Genomic DNA, 22,089 nt, shown 5'->3' on the forward strand with positions numbered 1-22,089 from the left:
AGTAATACCACTACTAGGTCTGTATCTCAAAGAGATCATAGGAAAGGGAAAAGGAAGCACATGTACAAAAATATTTATAGCAGCTTTCTTGGTGGTGGCAAAGAACTGGAAATTGAGGGAATGCCCATCAATTGCAGAACGGCTGAACAAGTTGTGATATATGAATGTAATGGAATACTATTGTGCTATAAGAAATAATGAGCAGGCAGATCTCAGAAAAACCTGGAAAGACTTAAGTGGACTGATACTGAGTGAAGTGAGCAGAACCAGGAGAACATTGTACAGAGCAACAGCAACATTGTCTAATGATCAACTGTGATAGACTTGGTTCTTCTCAGCAGTGCAATGATCCAAGACAGTTTCAAAGAACTCATGATGGAAAATGTTCTCCACATCCAGAAAAAAGAACTATGGATTCTGAATGTAGATTGAACCATACTGTTTCTACTTTTTTTCTTTATTGAGGTTTTTATCTTGTGTTCTGATTCTTCTTTTACAACATGAGTAATGCAGAAATATGTTTAATGTGATTATAACATATATAATCTATATCAGATTGCTTTCTGTCTGGGGGAAGGAGGAGGAAAGGGAGGGAGGGTGCAAAAATATTTGGAACTAAAAATCTTATGGGAAAAATATTGAAAACTATCTTTACATGTAACTGGAAAATAATAAAATACTTTTATGATAAAAAAGATTTCACATTTTATACTTTAGGCTTTTCATATTCATGCACACATACCCATATACAATTTTTTCCTTAGATAAGACAGAAATAATATAATTATCTTACAATAAGATACTATTCCCTTTGGATACTTGAAAGTCTTTTGGGGTTTTAATTTCTTAGACTCTGCTTCTGTTGTCATTTACCAATAAGTAACTTCTCCTAAGTCCACTCATACAATTTCTAATTTATTTTCTCCAATTTTTCTTTTACCATAGAGAAAAAAATTGCCAATGAATAATTGACACTTATTTTCCCATTAACTGGTTGCTTTCGTTGGAGAACAATTATTTCCACAAAGCGGTTATTATAAAATATACACATAAGGAAGGGGTGGGAAACAAGATTCAAGAGGCAGGGAATGTAACATAGATAATATTTCACATATATTCTGAATTATCTTTTATTTTTCCCTCTTTCTTCTGCCCATCTTCCCCTACTCTTATCCTTCCATGTAACTCAAATCTAGTTCTCCTGGAGTTAACTAATGTCTTCTTCCTTCAGAGTAACTTGGGCCCCTACCTTTGCAAGCTTACTTTAAACAACCTCATTATCCATTTCCACTCTGTTCAATCCAAAGTGACTAGAAACTTTTCTGCATTTGAATAATAGTTTGGATGCCACTCATTGTCCTAAATATACAAAGCTATTGTTGCTCTAGTAGCATCTCCAAAATCCAGGTTTTTGCTCCCCCTCCTTTTTGTTTCTGCATCATTTCTCTTTTTCTTTTCTTTTCTTTCCTTTTCTTTTTTTAGTGAGGCAATTGGAGTTAAGTGACTTGCCCAGGGTCACACAGCTAGTCAGTGTTAAGTGTCTGAGGCCAGACTTGAACTCAGGTACTCCTGACTCCAGGGCCGGTGCTCTATCCACTGCGCCATCTAGCTGCCCCCATTTCTCTTTTTCTTCACACAGAGCCTCTCTTCTTTCTCTTTCCTCTCTTACAGAGTTCAGATCACCCCTGCACTTATCATCATTACATTGCATTTATAAACTTCTCAATATACAAAGTGCTTTAGAACTGGAAAACACAATTATTAACTCTGCTATGTACATGGCATTGTGCTAGACAGAGATTAATTTGAAATGGATTTGGCATTGCCTTCTAGGAACATTTACCCTGAAGGAAATAACACTGTCACAGACTCACAAAACAGGAAGTTAAATCAAACACAGAATTGGGAGAAAAATTACAATAATTTTTTTTTGTTTTTTGTTTCTCTCTCTCTCTCTCTTCTCTCCCACCCATTCTTGTTCTCATATATTATTCTCTCTGGGTTCTTCTACCTGTCTGACAGCTCCTTCTCAGTCTCTTTTGCTGTATCATCATTTATACCATGGACCCTAACTGAAGGTGTATCCCAAAGCTCTGTCCTGGCCCTCTTTTCTGCTGTCTCTATACTCTTTCATCAGCTCCCATGGGTTGAATTATCATCCCTAAGCAGAAGACTGCCAGATCTGTGTATCCAGCCCTAGCCTCTATCTTGAGCTCCAGACCTGTGTCTCCAACTGTCTATTGGATGTTTCCAACTAGATGTCCTCTAGGCATCTCAAACTCAACATATCTAAAACACACCTCACCCTTCCCCCCAAATTCATCCCTCTTCTGAATGTTACTATTTCTGTGAAGGGTACCACCACTCTTCTAGTCATCAAGGTTTGAAACTGCGGTTGCAACTTCTCCCTGTCACTCACCACACTTAGCTATGTCTGACAACCCTTGTCATATAGAGCACTCCATTTCCCATCTCCTTGCCTTTGTACCAGTTGTGCCCCATGCCTAGAATGCACTTCCTCCTCACTCCTGAATCTTATCATTCTTTTCCTTCAAGGCTGGAATCTTATCATTCTTTTCCTTCAAGGCTCAGCTCAAAAATTGCCTTCTCTATGAACCCTTTCCTGATTGCCACAGTTGCTAGTGAACCCCCCCTCCAAATGATCTTGTACTTATTTATATTACATATATGCCTATATATGTACATGTTCTCTCCAACTAAAATGAAAGGGCTGGGACTGTGTCACTTCTGTCATATCCATAGTATTTAGCACATCACAGGCTTTTAATAAATGTACTAATGTATATCTATATCTATATTTAGAGAGAAATATAGAGATATTTACTAATTTAATAACTGAAGTATCCTTCTTAGAAGAGACCTGGCTCCTAGAACATGGGATTATCCTTGTCAGACATGAATGAAAAAAGACTCAAATGACCTGAATTCAAAATCCTTCACAACTTGGCTCTGGCCTATTATTTCTCTCCCAAACCTTCTGATTGTCATAGGAGTAACATCGCCCCCATCCAGAGTAGGCTAGTTTTCCCTTGAAATGTCATGAAACCATCCTCGAAGCTTAACTGGTCCAAGGGGATTCAGATTCAAACTGGTGACACAGCTTCTTGGTTACATAGTACAAGAGAACAAGGCCAGAGGAACAGAATATAATATTCATCATGCTTGACTCATGCTCCTGATGGGTGTAACACCAGGGCAAATGCAGAGGCAGGTGAGCTGCACCCAGCTGAAATCAGTGCTGTATCCTTGCTGAACCTTTTTTCACCCAAGGATAGTTAAACTTTTAGTAATTGTGAGATGGCCAGTAAATATATCATTTGTTACCAATCCTAACCCTAAACCACCAGAATGGCCTAAGTCAGACCTGGCCCAAAGCACTGGCCTACTCACCAAACAAACTTTTCTCTTTGGGGACTTATTGCATGTTGCTCCATTTCCTGAAATATCCTCCTTTTTTCTCTCTACCTCTCTAAATCTCATCAATCTTTCAAGGTTTTGCTCACACCCCATCTCTTTCTTGAAGCCTTCTCTGAGCATTTCCTAGCTCAATCTTTCTTCTTCCTGCTCAAATCCTATAGTGATTATTTTCATGCATCTTTTGGTACTTCTCCTATACTGATCAATAGTATTAGTTATTACTTTATGTTTATGTGTCTCCTCTCAAGGTTCAATGAAAGTTGGAAGGGACTTTTTAGGTCATTCAATCCAATCTATTATGCAATGTAGGAATTTCTCCTACAACATCCTTGAAAACTGATCAAACAGATTCTATCTGAAGTATTGTCATTGTTGATAAGGGTTTGTCTACTAAATCCTAGTATAGGTATTTTAGAGTTCCGTGACACTCTCTCAATAGAGTCAACTATGGAGGGAAGGGAGATGGTAAAGGAGATGAGCAAGAGAAGGGAGGGGTGTGGACAGAGTCAAGGCATTTGTATGCTTAGATAAGGTTGAAAACTTGTTTTACTTTTATTTATCTTTTTGTGTTCATAATGACATAATTGGAATCTTTGAGGCTTTGTAGTAACATATGATAAAATATTTATGCATCAAAGAGTGAGAAAAATTTTTGCGTCACAAATATGTGCATTTCTTCCACCTATACAAGGCCTTTCTTGATTCATGTTCCCCATTCCCTCACCAAACTTAGTAATCACTACCTCTTAAATTTACTTATATTACTCTGTATATATATTTGTACTTAATTTATCTACATACACTTTGAATCCTTGTCCCTTCCCCCCAGTAGAATGCTTGTTTTTCTTTCTATCCCAAGAGCCCAACTTAATACTTTTCCATGGTGAGTACTCAATAAATGTTTGTTAATGGGAAAAAATATATATCTATAAAAGCAGTGCTAAAAAGTTTCTCAGTGTGTTGTATTTCAAGTAGTTGCCTATATATAATCTCAGCTCTAAGGATGAAAAAAAGAGGAGAGAGAGGAAATAGAAGAGAGGGGGGGAAGATGAGAGACAGGGAGAAGAGATGAGAGATAGGGAGAAGAGATGAGAGAGAGAGAGAGAGAGAGAGAGAGAGAGAGAGAGAGAGAGAGAGAGAGAGAGAGAGAGAGAGAGAGGGAGGGAGGGAGGGAGTAGGAGGAGAGGAGAGAGAAAGGAGAAATGAGAAGGCTTTTCTCTCCAGCCAATATATGAAAAACAAAATACTAAAAGATAATCTATTTCATGGAGAATTGTTAGATGACTTTAAAGTGATCCTACTTTTACTTGAGTCTAAATATCTTTTCATGATATATAAGTACGGGCAAAAGGAAATACTACTGTGAGGGAATCCACTAACCAGAAGGGTCAGTGCAGTAGAAAGTATTTGGGTGAGGATTGATGGTGAGATAAACTGAAGAACTATTGTGGCAGTGGTCTATGAAATACTGCTCAGCCAAAGGGAGAAATTGAATGCTGAGTTCCAAAATCAGATCACAAATCTGATGCCAAGGCAGGATAGAGTGGTGATGAAGAACTTCTATTATTTTGGACATGTGCTGGAAATATCTCTGCTAAAAGCAGAGCATCTGGGATTTTCTTCACTTGTCTTGCTGATAATTTCATCCTTTAAAAAGTGAAGAAACATGCTACAAAAATATTTGAAGCAGCTCTTTTTGTGGTAGCAAAGTAATGGAAACCGAGGGGATGCTCATTAATTGGGGAATGGCTGAATCTGTTGTGGTTTATGAAGGATGATAGAATATTATTGTGCTCGAAGAAATGTTGAAAGGGATGGTTTCAGAGAAACCTGGGAAGACCTGTATGAACTAATGCAAAATGAATTGAGTAGAACCAGGAGAATAATTTCTATAGCAACAGCAATATGGTAAAGACAATCAACTTTGAAGGACTTAGCAACTCTGATCAACACAATGGCCAATCATAGTTCTAAAGAACTCATAATGAAACATGCTCCCTTTCTCCACATAGAGAGTGGATAGACTTAGCATGAATAGTGAAGCTTACTGTCTTCTATTCTTTTCATTTTCTTAGAACACAGCTAATATGGACATTTGTTTTATGTGCCTATACATTCTTGTAATGGTTTTATTTTTATTGCTATGTTAATGGGTGGGGGAGAAGGAGAGAAAGTATTTGGAACTGAAAGCAAAGTAAAATTGAGTTGAAAAGGAGTAAAGGATGAGGGGAACAGGCATTCTTGACCCTACTCTAACCAATAGAGATGAAATAGTTGTCAAAGTAGACACTGGAAGGATTAAACTCATTTTAATTGGCTTAAAGAACAGAACACTGGGTGGAGATTGCAGAGAGGCATATTTCAGCTCCATACAAGGAAAAACTTCCCAATAACTATAAAAGTATTTTACAAAGTGGCTCCAGAAGGAGCAACTCCCTAACTGGGAGAGTTAGCCTGGGAAGTCCGGGAATGTGAAAAGAATACTGGTTTTGGATTGTGAGGACCTTGGTTCAAATCTCACCCTTGACACCCAATCCCTGTGTGATTTTGGGACAAATCACTGAATTTCTTTGGGTCACAGTTTCCCAACCCATAAAATGAAAGGAGTCAGACTAGATGGCTTCTGAGGTCTCTTTCAGCTCTAGATCAGTGAACTTCATGAACATTTAAAGGTCTATATAGTTGAAGTTGGGACCCTGAAAGGACATATGATCCTGTTTTCCATATCTCTTGTCTTGTTTCTCTGTAGCCTCTCTCTTACTCTTATTAGCTTATCAACAATTTAAGGGCAGGGACTATGCTGCTTCTCATCTTCGTATCCCTAGCACAGTAGCTTGCCCTTTGTATTTATTTTAAATGGCTTTACTCCTCCACCCCACTCCCCCTTAACAAGTACTTCTTTCCTTTCCTTCCACCAATTGGGAAAAAATGCTTGTAACATATATACATAGCCAAGCAAAATAAATAGCCATTCCCAGTTCATACAAGTTTTCTCAGGTTTCTCTCAGGGCATGATGAAGTTCTGTTATATTCATATACTTTATTTGTTCAGCCATTCCCCAACTGATGGACATCCCCTTAGTTTCTAGTTATTTCCTTCAGAAAACAGCTGTTATAAATATTTTTGTATGTATAGATACTGTTATTCTTTGCTTGATTTTTCTGAGGTATTATTTAGTACTATTTAGTAGTATTGCTTGGTCAAAGGTATGTAAAGTTTAATAACTTTTGCGACATTGTCCCAAAATACTTTCCAGAATGACTATCAGTACCAATTCACAGCTCCACCAACAGTGGAGTGTCTATTTTACCATGGCCCCACAAATATTTGTCATTCTCTTTTATGGGGTCAACTTTGTCTATCTAATGGGTTTAAAGTGGAACCTTAAAGATGCTTTAGTATGTATTTCTCTATTAAGAATGTAAAGTACTTTTCATATTTGATTGTTATTTATATCTTCAATTTATTTCTTAGAAAATCACCTGTTCGTATACTTTAACCATTTATCAATTGGGAAATGTCTACACTACATGTTTTATAAGTACATGGATCTTTCATTTGTATAGGTTGCAACTCATTGATGTATTCTCATCTCATGTAATTCTTGTTCTTCTAAAAATCCTCCACAAGGGGGTCCATTACATGCTAGATTACATAAGTAATTAGAAATTTGTTGAGTTGAATTGTTCTCCAAGTATGATTAGTGCCAAGGTTAGTATCCTTTTTATTATCTTTGCTCCTGTCTTCCTCCATAGCTCCATCTCCATCCCATCAAAACATGGTCAACAGGATGACCTCACAGTTGACAAGTATTTTAAAATTTATTTTATTAATATTCTTAGTTGCCACATTCTGTACTATTGGTTATATATGAATGTACTGGGAGACAGGTCAATGAGAGCCTAGTCCTCAGGGGTATCCACAGTTTGCTTTGCCTGACACAATTACCCACATGGACTGTGGTTATCCTGATTCTGGGCATGTGTAATGAAGGGTGTCATTCTTCACTTCAGAGTATGTGTAAGTATTTTATGATTGTTTCCTACGTGGCCAAGAGGGAACTTTTAATTGGCTGCTAAGTAAAACTAGGTGTGCATTCAAAGGTCCCTGTGACCATTTCCTCTCTTTCCCTAGCTGTGCTTTAGTAAAGGAGGATGAAATGCTGTAAGCCTCTGGATGGGGAGAAAGACCTTGAGTCTTTTTTATCACCATTCCTAGTTATATATGAACTTAAAGGGAGATGAGTTGACAAGAGCCTAATCCTCAGGGTCATCCAACAGTGTGCTCTGCCTGATGCAATTGCCCACGTGGACTGTGGTAAGCCTGATTCTGGGCATTTGTAATGGAGGGTTCTGCTCTCTACTTCAGAGTAAGAAGCTAAACCAAGGTTCATGAAGACATGGTCGTGCTGTTGCTTCTGTCTCTGCTGTGTCTCTTCTTTCAGGTGAAGAAGTATTAGAAACAGCTATGTCTTGTGAACTTCTAAAGGTCAAAAGAATGAGCCATCAGAGGTATAGGAAATGGAGTCTATAACCAAGTGTGCCTGCATCCAAGCCTGGTAAAAAGCATATCTCCTATGTAGCACCTATTGCAGAACCAATCTACAGGACAGGTCCCAGGTATGGACCAATAAATACCAAGGTGCTATGTCCTATCTAGTTATCCAGCAATTAAGACACATTGCTTTAAGTTTGAGTTCATTCTCCTTAGGGTGGAGTGGGGTGGGATGGGAGGGGCAGTATTGGGGAAATGCTTGGTAACCAATATTCTTCCTATGTCATCTCTGTAAGTATACTTTTTTTTTTTTGGCAGGGCAATGGGGATTAAATGACTTGCTCAGGGTCACAGAGTCAAGTGTCTGAGGCCAGATTTGAACTCAGGTCCCCCTGAATCCAGGGCCGGTGCTTTATCCACTGTGCCACCAAGCTGCCCCCTGTAAGTACTTTTATAAGAGCTAATTTATGTTAATGGAGTAATTGATCTTGGGGCACTATTCACCAAGTTAATCAATTATATATAGGAGATATAAACTATAAGTGTTGATTGATACTAGGGAAAGCATGTTAGAACAGGAAGACTCAAACTGGGAAAACGTTCCTGCTCCACAGGGATATCCCTAGAACAATGAAGGAGAGAAGTAGCCAGCCAGCTCTTTTGGGACTCATCAGTTTGAGTGGGAGTGGGATGAGGACCCCCATAGTCTTTATATGGGTTACACTAATATCTTTTTTTTGCTTGCTTGTTTTGTTTTGAGTAACAAACTAAATCATTGATTCTTTGGTCAAACTTTTTCCTGTAAAGCTATGTTGGGTTCTAAGTCTAAACACAGTCTATGGCTCTGACCTGTCATCTTTTTTATGTCTGGAAAGGGACAATTCAAATAGATAGCAACATTTTTTTGGTCTGCTTCAGGGGAGAAATCTGAGAATTTACGAATGGCTAAAAATGCCAATGATCTGTAGCAGACAATTACATACAGGTCATGAGTCTTGTGACATAAATAGTTGATGTTGCTCTCATGTCATTGGCCATCTGTGAGTTCAAGTCTTTCCATGTAAAATTGGCTGTCACTAATGGGTAACACAGTGCAAAGGGTATTTCTTCTGGAAATTTGGAGTTGAAGCTCAGTTCTTAAGTAGGCATAGCATATTAAGCTGAAAAATTATTGACACAGGCTGCTTGTCTAGTGTTATCTGAGGAGAAGTTGTAAAGATAAGTAGGAAGATCAAATAAGCTAAGCCAAAATGAAGTCAAAAGGACATCAGCAATGATGGGACAGCTGAAGGGAAGGGGAAATCTTTCAATTGCTTAAGATTTCCTTTCCATTTTTTTAGGATCAAAGGGAAAGTTTCAGTTGCTAAGAATTGGTAAATGCATGGGTATGATTTAATTTTATTGTGCCTCATTGAATCATGAAAGAGAAAATGAAGGAGACTAACACTAAGAATGTATGGTGGGGGTTGGGGGGGGGAATAATATAACCTAAAGTGAAAGGCTATTTCATTATATATTTACAGGAAGGAAAGGATCATTGGTTATGCAACAGTCAAACAATACCTGTGTAATCATGGACCTGTCCTGTTCAAAATTTTATTACCAAATTATAGAAAGATATTGATGACATGTTTATTATATTTGCAAATGAAAGCAAATTGGAAGGTGTAACTAATATACTAGATGAAAGAATAAAGTTCAAAATGACCTCAGCAGGCTAAAGAATATTGCCCCCAATTCACATGCATCTGGAATGGATGTGACCATAGTCAGGGCAGATTATGAAGGAGAAGCCAAGAAACTGCTAGAATTAATGGAAAACTCATGGTGGGATAAAGCTAAATAAGACAAAACTTGACAAGGATAAGTGTAAAATCATACACTTTGGCCAAAGTGATTAATTGCACAAATGCAGAAGAGATTTGGTTTAGCAGGTCATATGTCAAAGGTCTGTGAATTTTATTTGACTAAATATGAATGCACAGTATGATGTGTCTTTTCAGTCATTTTTCAGTCATGTCCAATTCTTTTGTGACCCCATTTGGAGTTTTCTTGGCAGAAATACTGAAGTGGTTTGTCATTTCTTTCTCCAGCTCATTTTACAGATGAGGAAACTGAGGAAACAGGGTTAAGTGATTTGCCCAGGTTAACACAGCTAAAAAGTGTCTAAGGCTGGATTTGAATTCATAAAGATGATCTTCCTGATTTTAAGCTAAGTGCTCCATCTACTGCACCACCTAGCTGCCCTTTATACTTAGGCCCGATGGTTTTAAAAAATGATCAGATTCCTAAATATTTTCTTTCCCGGAGGACAACAGAGTTAAGTGACTTGTTCGGGTCACATAGCTAGTAAATAAGTGAGACTGAATTTCAACTTAGGTCCCCTAAGTTCCTGACTCCAAGTTTGGCACTCTGCTGTATCTTATAAACACACACACACACACACACACACACACACAACCTTAGGCTGCATTAGCAGAAGTTTAAACATACAGAGATTACAGAAGGTAATACTTTTTTTGTACTTTACACTAGTCTGAAAGGCAACATCTGGACAATCGTATTTTATACTAGACATTGCATTTTAATAGAGATAACTGCTAAACAAGAGGGCATCTATAGGATGATATTTAGGATAGTGAAGGGTCTAGAAACTGTGTCACAGGAAGACTAGGTGGACAATAGAGGGTGTTGAGCCTAAAGAAGAGAAGGCAGTAAGGGAGACATGAGAGCTATCAATTTGGATGATTGGGTGGAAGTTACAATGGGGCAGATTTTGGCTCAATATAAAGAAATAATTTGTTAACAATTAGAGGTATCCAACAATGAAAAAAGTTACTTTTGGTGGTAGTGAATTCCCTTTCATTAGAAGTCACGGGATTGTGGGATTTAAGGCAGGGAGTATTTAAACAGAGGCTAGTTGTTCAACTGTCAAGGATGCTGTAAAAGATTCCTGAATTGTATGGAAAGGTTGACTAGATAACTTCTACATCCCTTAAAACAGTAAAATTCTATGATTTTATTTTGAAAAATTCTGAACAAAACATTTTCATGTATGGTCAGTAACTCAGATATTTAAAAGTAAATATCCAGATGTTTGCTCTCATATTCATAAAACCTGCTAAAGCATCTAGGTAGTACAATGGATAGAGTGATGGGCCTGGAGTCAGGAAGACTCATATTCCTGAGTTGAAATCTGACCTCAGACACTTGTGTGACCCTAGGCAAGTCACTTAACCCTGTTTGCCTCAGTTTCCTCATCTGTAAAATGAGCTGGAGAAGGAAATGGCAAACTGCTCTAGTATTTCTGCCAAGTTTAATCTTGATTTATGGTATTCCTGTAGTTGCAGTCATAGATGAAACAGAATTGATCCTATGCAAAATTGGGTAGTGGGTGATGTTTATCTTCATTGTTGCCTTAATCTTCCCCTCTCTCTTTCAATTATCCCATCTTCCTTTGAGGATAGACACCTAATGTTTACTGACTGCCCATAGGCCCCACTTCTGTGTTCTATCATCCTCTGCACTGCTCCTAATAGTGCCTCATACTCTGGGTTTTTCTTTTATATCTTTTCAGAGCAAAACTTAAACATCCTAAATGTTTTTTTTTTTTTTAGCAATTAGCTAATGTGAAAAATGAATTCATTCTTAAAGTCTCATATAGCTCTAACTGAGAAGTTTTTTGTTTTACCATATTTCATTTAGAATTGTTTAGTCTCTGAGCCTTGGTTTACTCACCTGCAAAATGGGAATTGTAACAATCATATTAGCTACTTCACAGTATTTTTGAGAGAAAGCATTTAATAAGCTGAAAAGCACCATATGTAGGTGTATTAATATTAATGTTATTCATCTCTCTTTTCATCTTTTTTTCAATGGAGTTCAGATAGGAACAGTTCTGGAACAAGTCACTATTCTACTATTGCTGTTTTATTTTTAATGCTTTGTGACCTATTTTAACAAATGGAAAAAATGGCTTTTTTGTAATTGAATAAAAGTATTTGGATGTCAGCTCATTTTCTGTAGGCTTGATGGAAGCAACTTTGGAACAAGAGCAGCAGAAAGGACAATGGGGAAGAGTCATATTTCATCCTCTCCCCACCTTTTTCTTTCTTCTGCTAGAGATTTCTCTATATTTTGAAACCCTTTTAGTCTGTGTAACTTGGGAATTAGGAATATTTGGTGCAGCTACATCTATTAAATATGATCTTAAATTTCAATATTATACTGGGACGATTGTGGGAGATAGTTCTATTTGTGATAATGATCTGGTTCCAGTACATATAATTTGTTGAATTCTAAAGAATATTTTGAGATCTTTACTTTTATTATATGGTTATTATTATTATTATTATTGTGGTGGTGGTTATTGTGGTTGTTAGAGCAGTAGTATTTAGTGGCTTCAAGTAAAATTCATAAATATTATTCAGCATTCAAAAAACACTGAGGTAGACACCAGAACTTAAAGGAATAACATGGTAATTTTAGGCACTGGTAACATATCCAGTGGAACAGATTTTTTAGGGGTGTTTTTCTTGGGGTGTGTGAGATTTTTGTGGGGGGGGTTGTTTACCCCACATAGGTAGTTTCCTACTCTGCCCAGAAGCAAGGTGTGCCTTGAAGAACAACTGGCTTCAGTAGCATCATCTACAGGTGAATGATAAACCTTAGTTGATGCCACACTACTGAAACAGGTGAATAGAGAGGGTTGGGTAGTGGTAAGAGCAGTGGATCTAGAGTCAAAAGACCTGGTTTCCTCTTAGTCACTCAGGTTCATAACCTTGGAGGCATCACTGATTCTTCTCTTTCCCTCATCACAGGGTGATCTTGAGCTACAAAGAAACTAGCTCAACTCTTCCATTTTATAGATGAGAAAACGGAAGTCCGAGGAGGCACCACAAGTTGCTCAGGGTCATGTCCATAGTAAGTGTCCTAGGGGGAAGCTAGGTGTCTCAGTGGATAGAGCACTGGCCCTGGATTCAGGAGGTGCTGAGTTCAAATCTGGCCTCAGACACTTGACACTTACTAGCTGTGTGACCCTGGGCAAGTCACTTAACCCCAATTGCCTCACTAAAAAAAAAAAAGAAGTGTCCTAAGTGGGATTTGAATTTAGAGCTAGTGTTCTTTCCTCTATACCACAATACTTCCTCCCTTATGTCTAATAAGTTGTGTCCTTGCCATATCTACTTACACATTACTCATCTATTTCTTTCTGTCCACTCATAAGCTCACCACCTCAGTTCAGCCTTCATTACTTCTCATTTAAACTCTCTAATTAGATCCCAATTAATCTTCTTTCTTCTAGGCTTTCTTTTCTTTTTTTTTTGGTGGGACAATGAGGGTTAAGTGACTTGCCCAGGGTCACACAGCTAGTAAGTGTCAAGTGTCTGAGGCCCCATTTGAACTCAGGTCCTCCTGACTCCAGGGCTGGTGCTCTATCTACTTCGCCACCTAGCTGCCCCCTGGTCTTTCCTTTCTAATCAAACCTTCACATAGCTGCCAAGATAATTTCCCTAAGTTTCAGCACCTGACCATCTCATTCCTTTGCTAAAAAAAAAGAAATTCAAGGTGTCTTTACTTCTAGGATAAACTACAGACTCCTTATCCTAGTATTTAAGTTTCTTCACAATCTAGCCTCAATCTCCCTTTCCAGCTTTGTTCCTCACATTATTTCACTTCACACACTTTATATTTCAGTCTTACCACCATATGCAGCCTACTAGCTATTCCCCAAGGTGGACATGCCATCCTCTACCTCTCTTCCTCATGCCATCCCCAGAGGCAGGCCTGCTGGGCTAGAGATGCACTGCCTCTTCATCTTGGCCTTAGAGAAGTCCTCTCTCCTCCCTTCAATGGTCAGCTCAGTGCTACCTCATCCACGAAGCCATCCCAAATCCTTCCTGGAATCAGTGCAAGCTCTGTTCTCAAAAACTCCTGGAGCCCATTGTCTGAGCCCTTCTTTGCTAGCTTTGTCCTCTTATGTTATGATTAGGTTGCCAGGAAATAGAGCACCAGGCCTGGAGTTAGGGAAACCATAATTGAAATCCTTTAATCCTGCCTCAGACACTTACTGGTGGTTTCACCCTGGGCAAACCAATTAATCCTGTTTGCCTCAGTTTCCTCATCTGTAAAATGAGCTGGAGAAGGAAATGGCAAACCACTCTAGTATGTCTGCCAAGAAAACCCCAATTGGGGTCATGAGGAATCAGACATGACTCAACAACAACAAAAATATATGCCTATTACTTCCCCCAAGTAGAACAAAAACACCTCAAGAGCAGGGACTGTTTCATGTTGGTTTTGCACCCCTGAAAATAGCAGAGTGCCTTGTCCATAGCAAATGCTTGAAAAATATTAATTGAAATGAAGTCTCATCCCGGCACTATTATTTACTGCTTAGGTGACTGTCAACGTGTTACCCAAGTACGAGTCATCTCTGGGCTTCAATTTCCTCCTCACCCCTGACATAATTAGGGTGGAGCAATCAGGACTTTGTCTCAGGGCATCTAAATTTAGAGGCCACTGATGACATTTTTATTTCTTCAGTAGGTAGAAACAATTGATCTTAACAACTAGTTATGTAGAATAATTGGCTAAAATAGGAAGCTACAAGATGGTGGGTCTACAACCCAGCCTTGCTGTGCTCCCTCCCCTTGTGATGCCCTCTCAAACAGCTTCAGGGTCTCCATCCACAGATAAAGACAGGAAGACTCATCTTCATGAGTTTAAATCCAGCCTCAGACACTTACTTGCTGGGTGACCCTGGGCAGGTCACTTAACCCTGTTTACCTCAGTTTCCTCATCTATAAAATGAGCTGGAGAAGGAAATGGCAAACCATTCTAGTATTTCTGCCAAGAAAGCCCTGAATAGACATTTATGCACTATTGATGGGGTTGTGAACTGATCCAACCCTTCTGTAAAGCAATTTGGAACTTTGACCAAAGAGTTATTAAACTGTGCATACCCTTTAATCCAGAAATACCACTACTAGGTCTATATTCCAAAGAGATTAAAAAACTAACAGGGAGTGAGGAAAATATTTAGAGTATTTCTTTTTGTAGTGGCAAAGAATTGAGGAATAGTTGAAAAAGTTGTGTTATATGATTGTAATGGAAGATTACTGTGCTATAAGAAATGAGCAGGCTGATTTCAGAAAAATCTGGAAAGACTGATGCAAAGATAAACTGATGCAAAGTGAATTGAACAGAACCAAAAGAACAATGCACATAGTAACAACAATATCATATGATGAACAACTGTGAATGACTTGGTTATTCTCAGCAATATAATGATCCATGACAATTCCAAAGGACTCATGATGGAAAATATTATCCACCTCCAGAGAATATGATGGAATCTGAATGAAGATTGAAGCATACTATTTTTCACTTTCAGGATTTTTCCAAGTTTTTTTTCCCCTTAGAGTCTGTCTTCTTTTACAATATGATTAATATAATAATATGTTTTACATGATTTAACATGTATGACCTATATCAAATTACTTACTGTTTCAGGGAGAGGGGAGGTGAAGGAGGGTGAGAGAAAATTTGGAATTCAAAATTTTAAAATGAATGTTAAAAATTGCCTTTACATGTAACTGGGGAAATATTATTTTTAAAAAAGGAAAAAACTCACATGGAGTCATGAAGAGTTAGACATAACTGAAACAACAAAATGAACTTACATAATGCCAAATAATGAGATAATTGTGTAAACAAACTGAGGCATAAGGATGGGTGCTGGGATATTATGTCTAAATATACAAATGGGTACTACAGTTTTGACACCAGTTGAATAACTGGTGTTCTTGGTCACATGGTTATACCAGTCATACTAGTTTGTATGTATAAAATTGTGACAACACACATTTATTGAGCACTTTTGCACAAAAAGATAGGTGTAAGGTGGATGGTTCAAGGATTATTTTCCCTATTCTACAGAGAAGTTGGTTGGTCAGTCAGTCAATGGTCATAAAACATTTATTAAGCACCTATTATGCCAGACACTCTACCTCTAGGTAAGGAAATTGAAGTCAGAGAAATCAAGGGACTTAGCTTGTCAGTGACAGGACTCAACCCCAAAATGTTTGTATTCTAAACTACTTCTCTTTCATTTTGTATGTTTAGAATCAATATCCTTTTTGTTTTTGTTTTTTTTTAGTGAGGCAATTGGGGTTAAGTGACTTGCCCAGGGTCACACAGCTAGTAAGTGTTAAGTATCTGAGGCCGGATTTGAACTCAGGTACTCCTGACTCCAGGGCCAGTGCTCTATCCACTGCGCCACCTAGCTGCCCCAATATCCTTTAAAAAAAAAAAAAAAGTCAGTCACTCTTTGCCACTCCTTCCCCATCCCTGACTCCACCCCCCCCCCCAACTAAATAGAATCTTCCCTTATAACAAAGAACAGGAAAAGGAAGCAAATCAACACACCTACCATTTTTGACGATGTCTTCCTCATTCCATACCTACAGTTCACCAGCTCTTGCTGAGTGAGTCAGGTGGCATATAAGTGACACTGTTACTCCTCTGAAATCATGTCTGATGGATCCTCTTTCCACCACACTACCTTCTCTAACTTGCCGTTTGGTTTGGTTTATAACTCATCAGTTAGGTCAGGTTGATTCATAACCAGTTAGTGACCATTAATGACTGTATAGTCTGAGTAGTTAATTTGAGCAAAAGTCACATTTTTGAGAGAGAGAGAGAGAGAGAGAGAGATCCCAAATCCAGATAAGATTAGAGAAGGTTGTACATGACTGAAACTATTTCAGACAATACAAGTTCTTTCTGGCCATAAAATCTAATAAAAACTGCATGATGAATGGGTGGGAGATGATACTTTACCACTGAAAATACACTGATTTTTAAAAATTTCTAAATATGAACTATATAAAGCATTTCTGAATTTTGAATACAAACTGTGGCCTGAGAGTTATTATTACTTTCCATTGGTGATAGTTAGCTGTCTACTACTCTATGAGCTCCTCAGTCCTTAATAAAATAAACACCTTATTCCCTCCTCTCCCATTACACATTTGCTTTTTGTGCACCTCCAAACCTGCATTAAGGCTTACAATCCATAACGCTGTGGTCAGTTAAATGATTCCCTCCAGCACTCCTCTGTTACTGCAATTGATTTGGTCTTTCCAGCTTAACTCACTTTTACTCACAGAGAATGCAGTTCATCAATTAGAGAGCAAACACTTAATGAGCAGAGAGAGCAGTGGTAGGAGCCAGTAGCACTGTGAGCAAGATTGTTAGCTTTGAACTGGAGGGTGGTGAAATACCACTTGTAGGGAGCACATTTTGTAACACCAGACCCAGTCTTCCTAGTGACTTTAACATTTTCCCTTTGCCCCCTCTCTTTTTGGGTGGTTTTGAAAGTCAAACTTGTGTTTTCAGATGTTTCTGCTCAAACAGGACATGATGTAATGCCATACATTGTGTGTGTGATTTTAATTTTTTTTTTTTTTTTTGCTAAGGGGTTATTCCAACATTCAGTGAGAAGTCATTCTTCTTTAGCCATGTGACATCAAATTGCTGAGTCAAGCCTGAAATAATGGTTTATACCAGGACTAAGGTGGTTTGTACTAGAAACAGCAGTGTCTCTTTGTTAAGGTGGGTCACTTAACAAGGGGGAGACATACTCCCTGATGAGATTTCAGTGCCTTCAGGTTAAAGGCTGGTTCAGGGATTTAATAATGATTGTTCTTACCAGCAGCAGCAGATTTAGGGGAAGGTAGCACAGCTCAGCTTTTAGCCAAAGGCTCTCCTCCAGAGGATGAGGAAATCAGGGAACAGTGTATGGAGCTGTCCTCTTCAGGGATGGAATCCGCAGCAGACAGTGATTTGTAATATTCATCTTCCCCATCAAGCACTTTGATTTGGCTACGATAAGGAAAGGGAATTAATTTTGTGGGGAAAAGAAGACAGAGTGAAAGTAGTCCTGATGTCATCACCATCAGTAGGGCTGCTAATGTTATACAAACAGTCTGAATGGGACAGGGCTGGAATCATGTAGAAGCATCATTGCTTTAAGGGTATCCCAAAGAGTTCCTCTCTCTCTTTAAATCACTTTGTAGGGAACCTGCATGGCTAGGGAGATTAATGACTGCCTGCCACACCTTTCACTTCTGGGTCACACACTTATAATGAGGCAAAGAGAGCTGTGGCTGGAAGTTATTATTGTATTGGAACTGCTGATTTATGGGAAACAAATTGTCTGTCTCTGGTTCCTTAGAGATGCAAGTACTTTCCCTAAGAGCCTGAGTATCAACCCTGATGAGTTCCTCTTTTTGTCTCTTCATCCTACTAGCTAAGAACCAGAAGCCCTAATTTCCCCTTGACCTCTGGGGATGATCTTTACAGGTAAAGATAGAATTCTGAGCCATGGGTTATTCTGTAGAAGTTGTCATACTTGCAGAGTACATTTATGTCTGTCTGTCTGTCTCTGTGTGCATGCTATATCTAATCTGTAGATAAAAGGCTACACCTCCTATCTCTCTCACACTAAAAGGAAACCAAAATTCTTTGGAGTACCTATGGGAAAGAATGGAAAAGAACATTTGCCAGTAGGAAACAATTTCATAGACTCCCAGTGTACTAGAATGTCGCTTCCAAAAGGGACCTAAAAAACCATCTAATCCAATGCCCTCATTGGACAGCCTTCTTAGATACTAGTAGATACAAGTTGTATCCTTGCTACTATTTTTTTTAAAGTTCCCAGTGTTAACAATGGCTGAGTATTCTAATTGCTTATTTTTAGAAATCTCTCTAGAAAGTTTTGCATTTTCTGTAATATCACAAAGGACTCCTTCTGTTTACAGTTGCTTAGAACTAAGAAGACAGATATTTACCCAAATTTTCTTGGCTTCCTCTTGCTCCCTTGATATTCTAGAGTTCCCTGTGGAGAGGGCCAAGAACACACAGTCAAAGCAAAGCAGCAAGTCGTTAATTTTTAATTCAAAGTGATTTTGTGTTGAATGCAAGCAGATGCTGATAATATCAGAAGTCACAGCATAATTTTTTTGATCAAAGGGCTCAAGTGAGCCTGATGAAGCATGCATCTTGCTCGTCTTTGATAAACCGCATCAATTATTCACCGTGAAGGCAGACATCCTGACATGAAAGCAACAGATAAAGAGCATAAGCACATGTTCAGGAGGAGAGGAGAAGAGCGTGGGGGTGGGGCTGGAGGGGCTGGAACAGGTATTAATAACAGAATTATTAACTGGAAACAAAGCCAGTAAAACGCTTTATGGCCACTTTGAACTCACGTTTAACTGGTTATAGTACATGTTATCCTCAGGGCTATTCAGCATTTTGGGCTGCTGACATCTTCTGCGAGGTGTTCTCAGCTTCTGTTCGACACAATTTTCTGAACCTAGAATAAGAGAACACAAAATTTGGTTTTGAGCCATCCCAGGTGTTGAGAAAAAATCTTGGAGTATTTTTAGGCCAAAAAAAGAGAAGTACTTTCTACAAATGCCCTAAAGAGCAAACTTGTTCCATTGTAATAGATGTTTGGAGAATATTCTGTAGTCTAGGAGCTTTGAGAGAAGTTATCTTTAAGAAAAAGGTCAGGTGTTAGTTAACTTCTTTCTAGTTCTTCTGCCCTTGTGTTTCCTAAGCCAAAATGACTTGTTCCTATCTAAGCAGCCAGGAACGGAATCTCCTGGTTAGCGGTCAGCTTCAGTCCAACGCAGTGGGGCAGCTTCCTTGGTAGGCTATCGTGGTATGAAACAATGAAGCCAATCTGGGAGATGCTGCTTTAAGATAATTTGCAGTTCATCGGTGAGTGAGTTGAAAGCCATCTGGAGCACATACTCGGCTGGGCAGAGAAAAAGGAAAGCTTTTATATGGTTGTATTTTCTGGAAAATATGGCCTGAGCTAGTATTAGTTAAATGCTTTGAAAAATACAATTGATCTCTGCATTCTTTCGAGGTGATAGAAGTAAGAGGAGGAAAAGGTCAATTGAACCGTAACACTAAGAAGCTACTTTGTAATAGGCCTGGTTTTGGAATTCTCCTGTGAGAGCACACTTAAAATCTCTGAAGAGAAAATAACTTGTCAAATTAAGCCATGGTCCATTTCCTTTACAAACAATTGATTTTTCATGGAATCTGGTGTCCTTTCCACTGCATCTTTGAAATGAGATCTGATTATTATGAGATCTTGACAATACATAGACAACAACCTATAGAACACCTATCCTTAACATCCCCTACCCCACTCCAAGAGGGCTCCGTTAGTCTAACAAAGGGAAAGGTGTATATACCTCTCTTCTGGACCAGGACAGTATATTCTCATTGTGCCTCAGGACATTTTGAGGCAAGTTGAGCAATCTATTCAAGTACAGTAACTTTTAGGGGGAGAGAAAGGCACATGAGTGTAGTTGGTCTCTTAGCTATTAATGGGTTTCCTGGTTGAATTGATTCTGCTAGCATAGCCCAAATAAACAAACAAAGTATCTTCCATTTAACTCTCAAGGATATTCCTAAGGATTTGGGGTAGCAACCCTTGTTAGAGTCTTCTGAACCCTAGTAAGGAAAGGTGGTATTTTAAGCTGCCAAGTCTGATGATGGCAGATTTCTAATCAAGTTTGTTTTCATTTTCATCCCAATGGATTTTAATAACTGTACCTACCCTTTTTATGTTCATACTGTAGTATAAATGTAAAATTGGACCATCTATTTCTTTATTTTCATTTAGCAGAAGTTGAAGAAATGTACATTTCATTTACATTAATGGAGCCCTATCCTTAAACACTGGGGATACTTCTTTTTAAAGTGAATGGGAGGTGATTTAGATGGTGTTGTAGAAAGAGTGCTGGAGTCAGGAGGATGCAAGTTCAAATCTGACCTCAGCCACTTACTAGCTGTGTGATCCTGGGCAAGTCACTAAACCCTGTCTGCCTAAGTTTCCTTCATCTGTAAAATGAGCTGGAGAAGGAAATGGCAAACCACTATAGTAACTTTGCCAAGAAAACTCCAAAAGGGGTCACAAAGAATTGGCCATGAAGAATTGGACACTACTAATGCGCAAAATAACAAAAACTAATAGTAATGACTGACATTTTCATAGTGTTATAAGGGGGGTTGTGCTAGATGATCTCTGAGGTCCCTATTAGACCTGAGTCTATGATCTTGTGATAACAGACTTGCCAGTAGTTATACAACTAGTTAAGTCAGAAACAGGATTCAAATCTAAATCTCTCCATTACAAGTCTAGAGGTTTTTTTAAAATAAAATATATATTTGAAATGTGTAATTGAAAGAATGTCACATTAATCTTCGTAGGTTAGTATTGCTCTAGTTATACATTATATTTTCCTTATTTTTTAGTAGGAGAATCTTGTCTCTAAACAGTAGCCACTTGGAAAGTGGAAAATATCAAACTTGTTATGGATACACTTTGTCCTGTGTAATAGATGCATTCAATCAATCAATCAACCAACCAACATTTATTAAGTACCTACTATATGCCAGGCACTATGCTATGTTCTGGAGATACAAATAAGCAGTTATAAATACAAATACATTCCTGAAAAGTTGTGCATAAAATAGATTTTGGTAAACGGAATCCTCCTTTAAAATTCCCCAGGGGACAGAGGCACAGCGGATAAAGCACCAGTCCTGGATTCTGGAGGACCTGAGTTCAAATCCGGCCTCAGACACTTGACACTTACTAGTTATGTGACCCTGGGCAAGTCACTTAACCCTCATTGCCCTGAAAAAAAAATTTCCCTAGGGGAGGTCACTATTCAAAGCAATTATTCTGTAGGTAGAGGATTTTATACATTGTTTCCTTCAAGTAGAAAAGGGATTTGACACAAAGGTCACAATTCAAAGGAAGACAGAAGAATGAACTCAGCTACAGTTGTAACAATTTGCATTGCAGAATAGTGTCTTTTCTCCAAAGAGCTCTAGAAAATGTCACTGCTTATATCCTTTGGATGGCTGCTGGCCTGTGGATTCACTGGAGGCAGCAGCAAAAAGGGGATCACATTTGGCTCATACTGGAGGCAAGCTTAAGGTACGCCCTTCTGTCAGTGTGACCAATTGAACCCATGTCTACCTTGACCCCTTCCCTGGTCCTGAGGCATTACAGGGCAGAAACTTGAACCTTTCCTTTCCCTCTCTCCAGCCCCATTTCT

General features: G+C 38.6%; 1 protein-coding gene across 1 annotated transcript in view; it reads right to left on the reverse strand.

The window, feature by feature from the left end:
* Positions 1-17,682: 17,682 nt before the first annotated feature.
* The window catches only part of MYO3B (myosin IIIB), a 600,588-nt gene continuing 596,181 nt past the window's right edge, over positions 17,683-22,089 (reverse strand). The window contains 3 exon segments of the mRNA XM_043993615.1: positions 17,683-17,821; positions 18,790-18,836; positions 19,210-19,316. Of these exon segments, the coding sequence (XP_043849550.1) occupies positions 17,683-17,821; positions 18,790-18,836; positions 19,210-19,316 (293 nt within the window).

This window comes from Dromiciops gliroides, chromosome 3 (genome assembly GCF_019393635.1).
Source record: "Dromiciops gliroides isolate mDroGli1 chromosome 3, mDroGli1.pri, whole genome shotgun sequence".
NCBI classification, from domain to species: domain Eukaryota; kingdom Metazoa; phylum Chordata; class Mammalia; order Microbiotheria; family Microbiotheriidae; genus Dromiciops; species Dromiciops gliroides.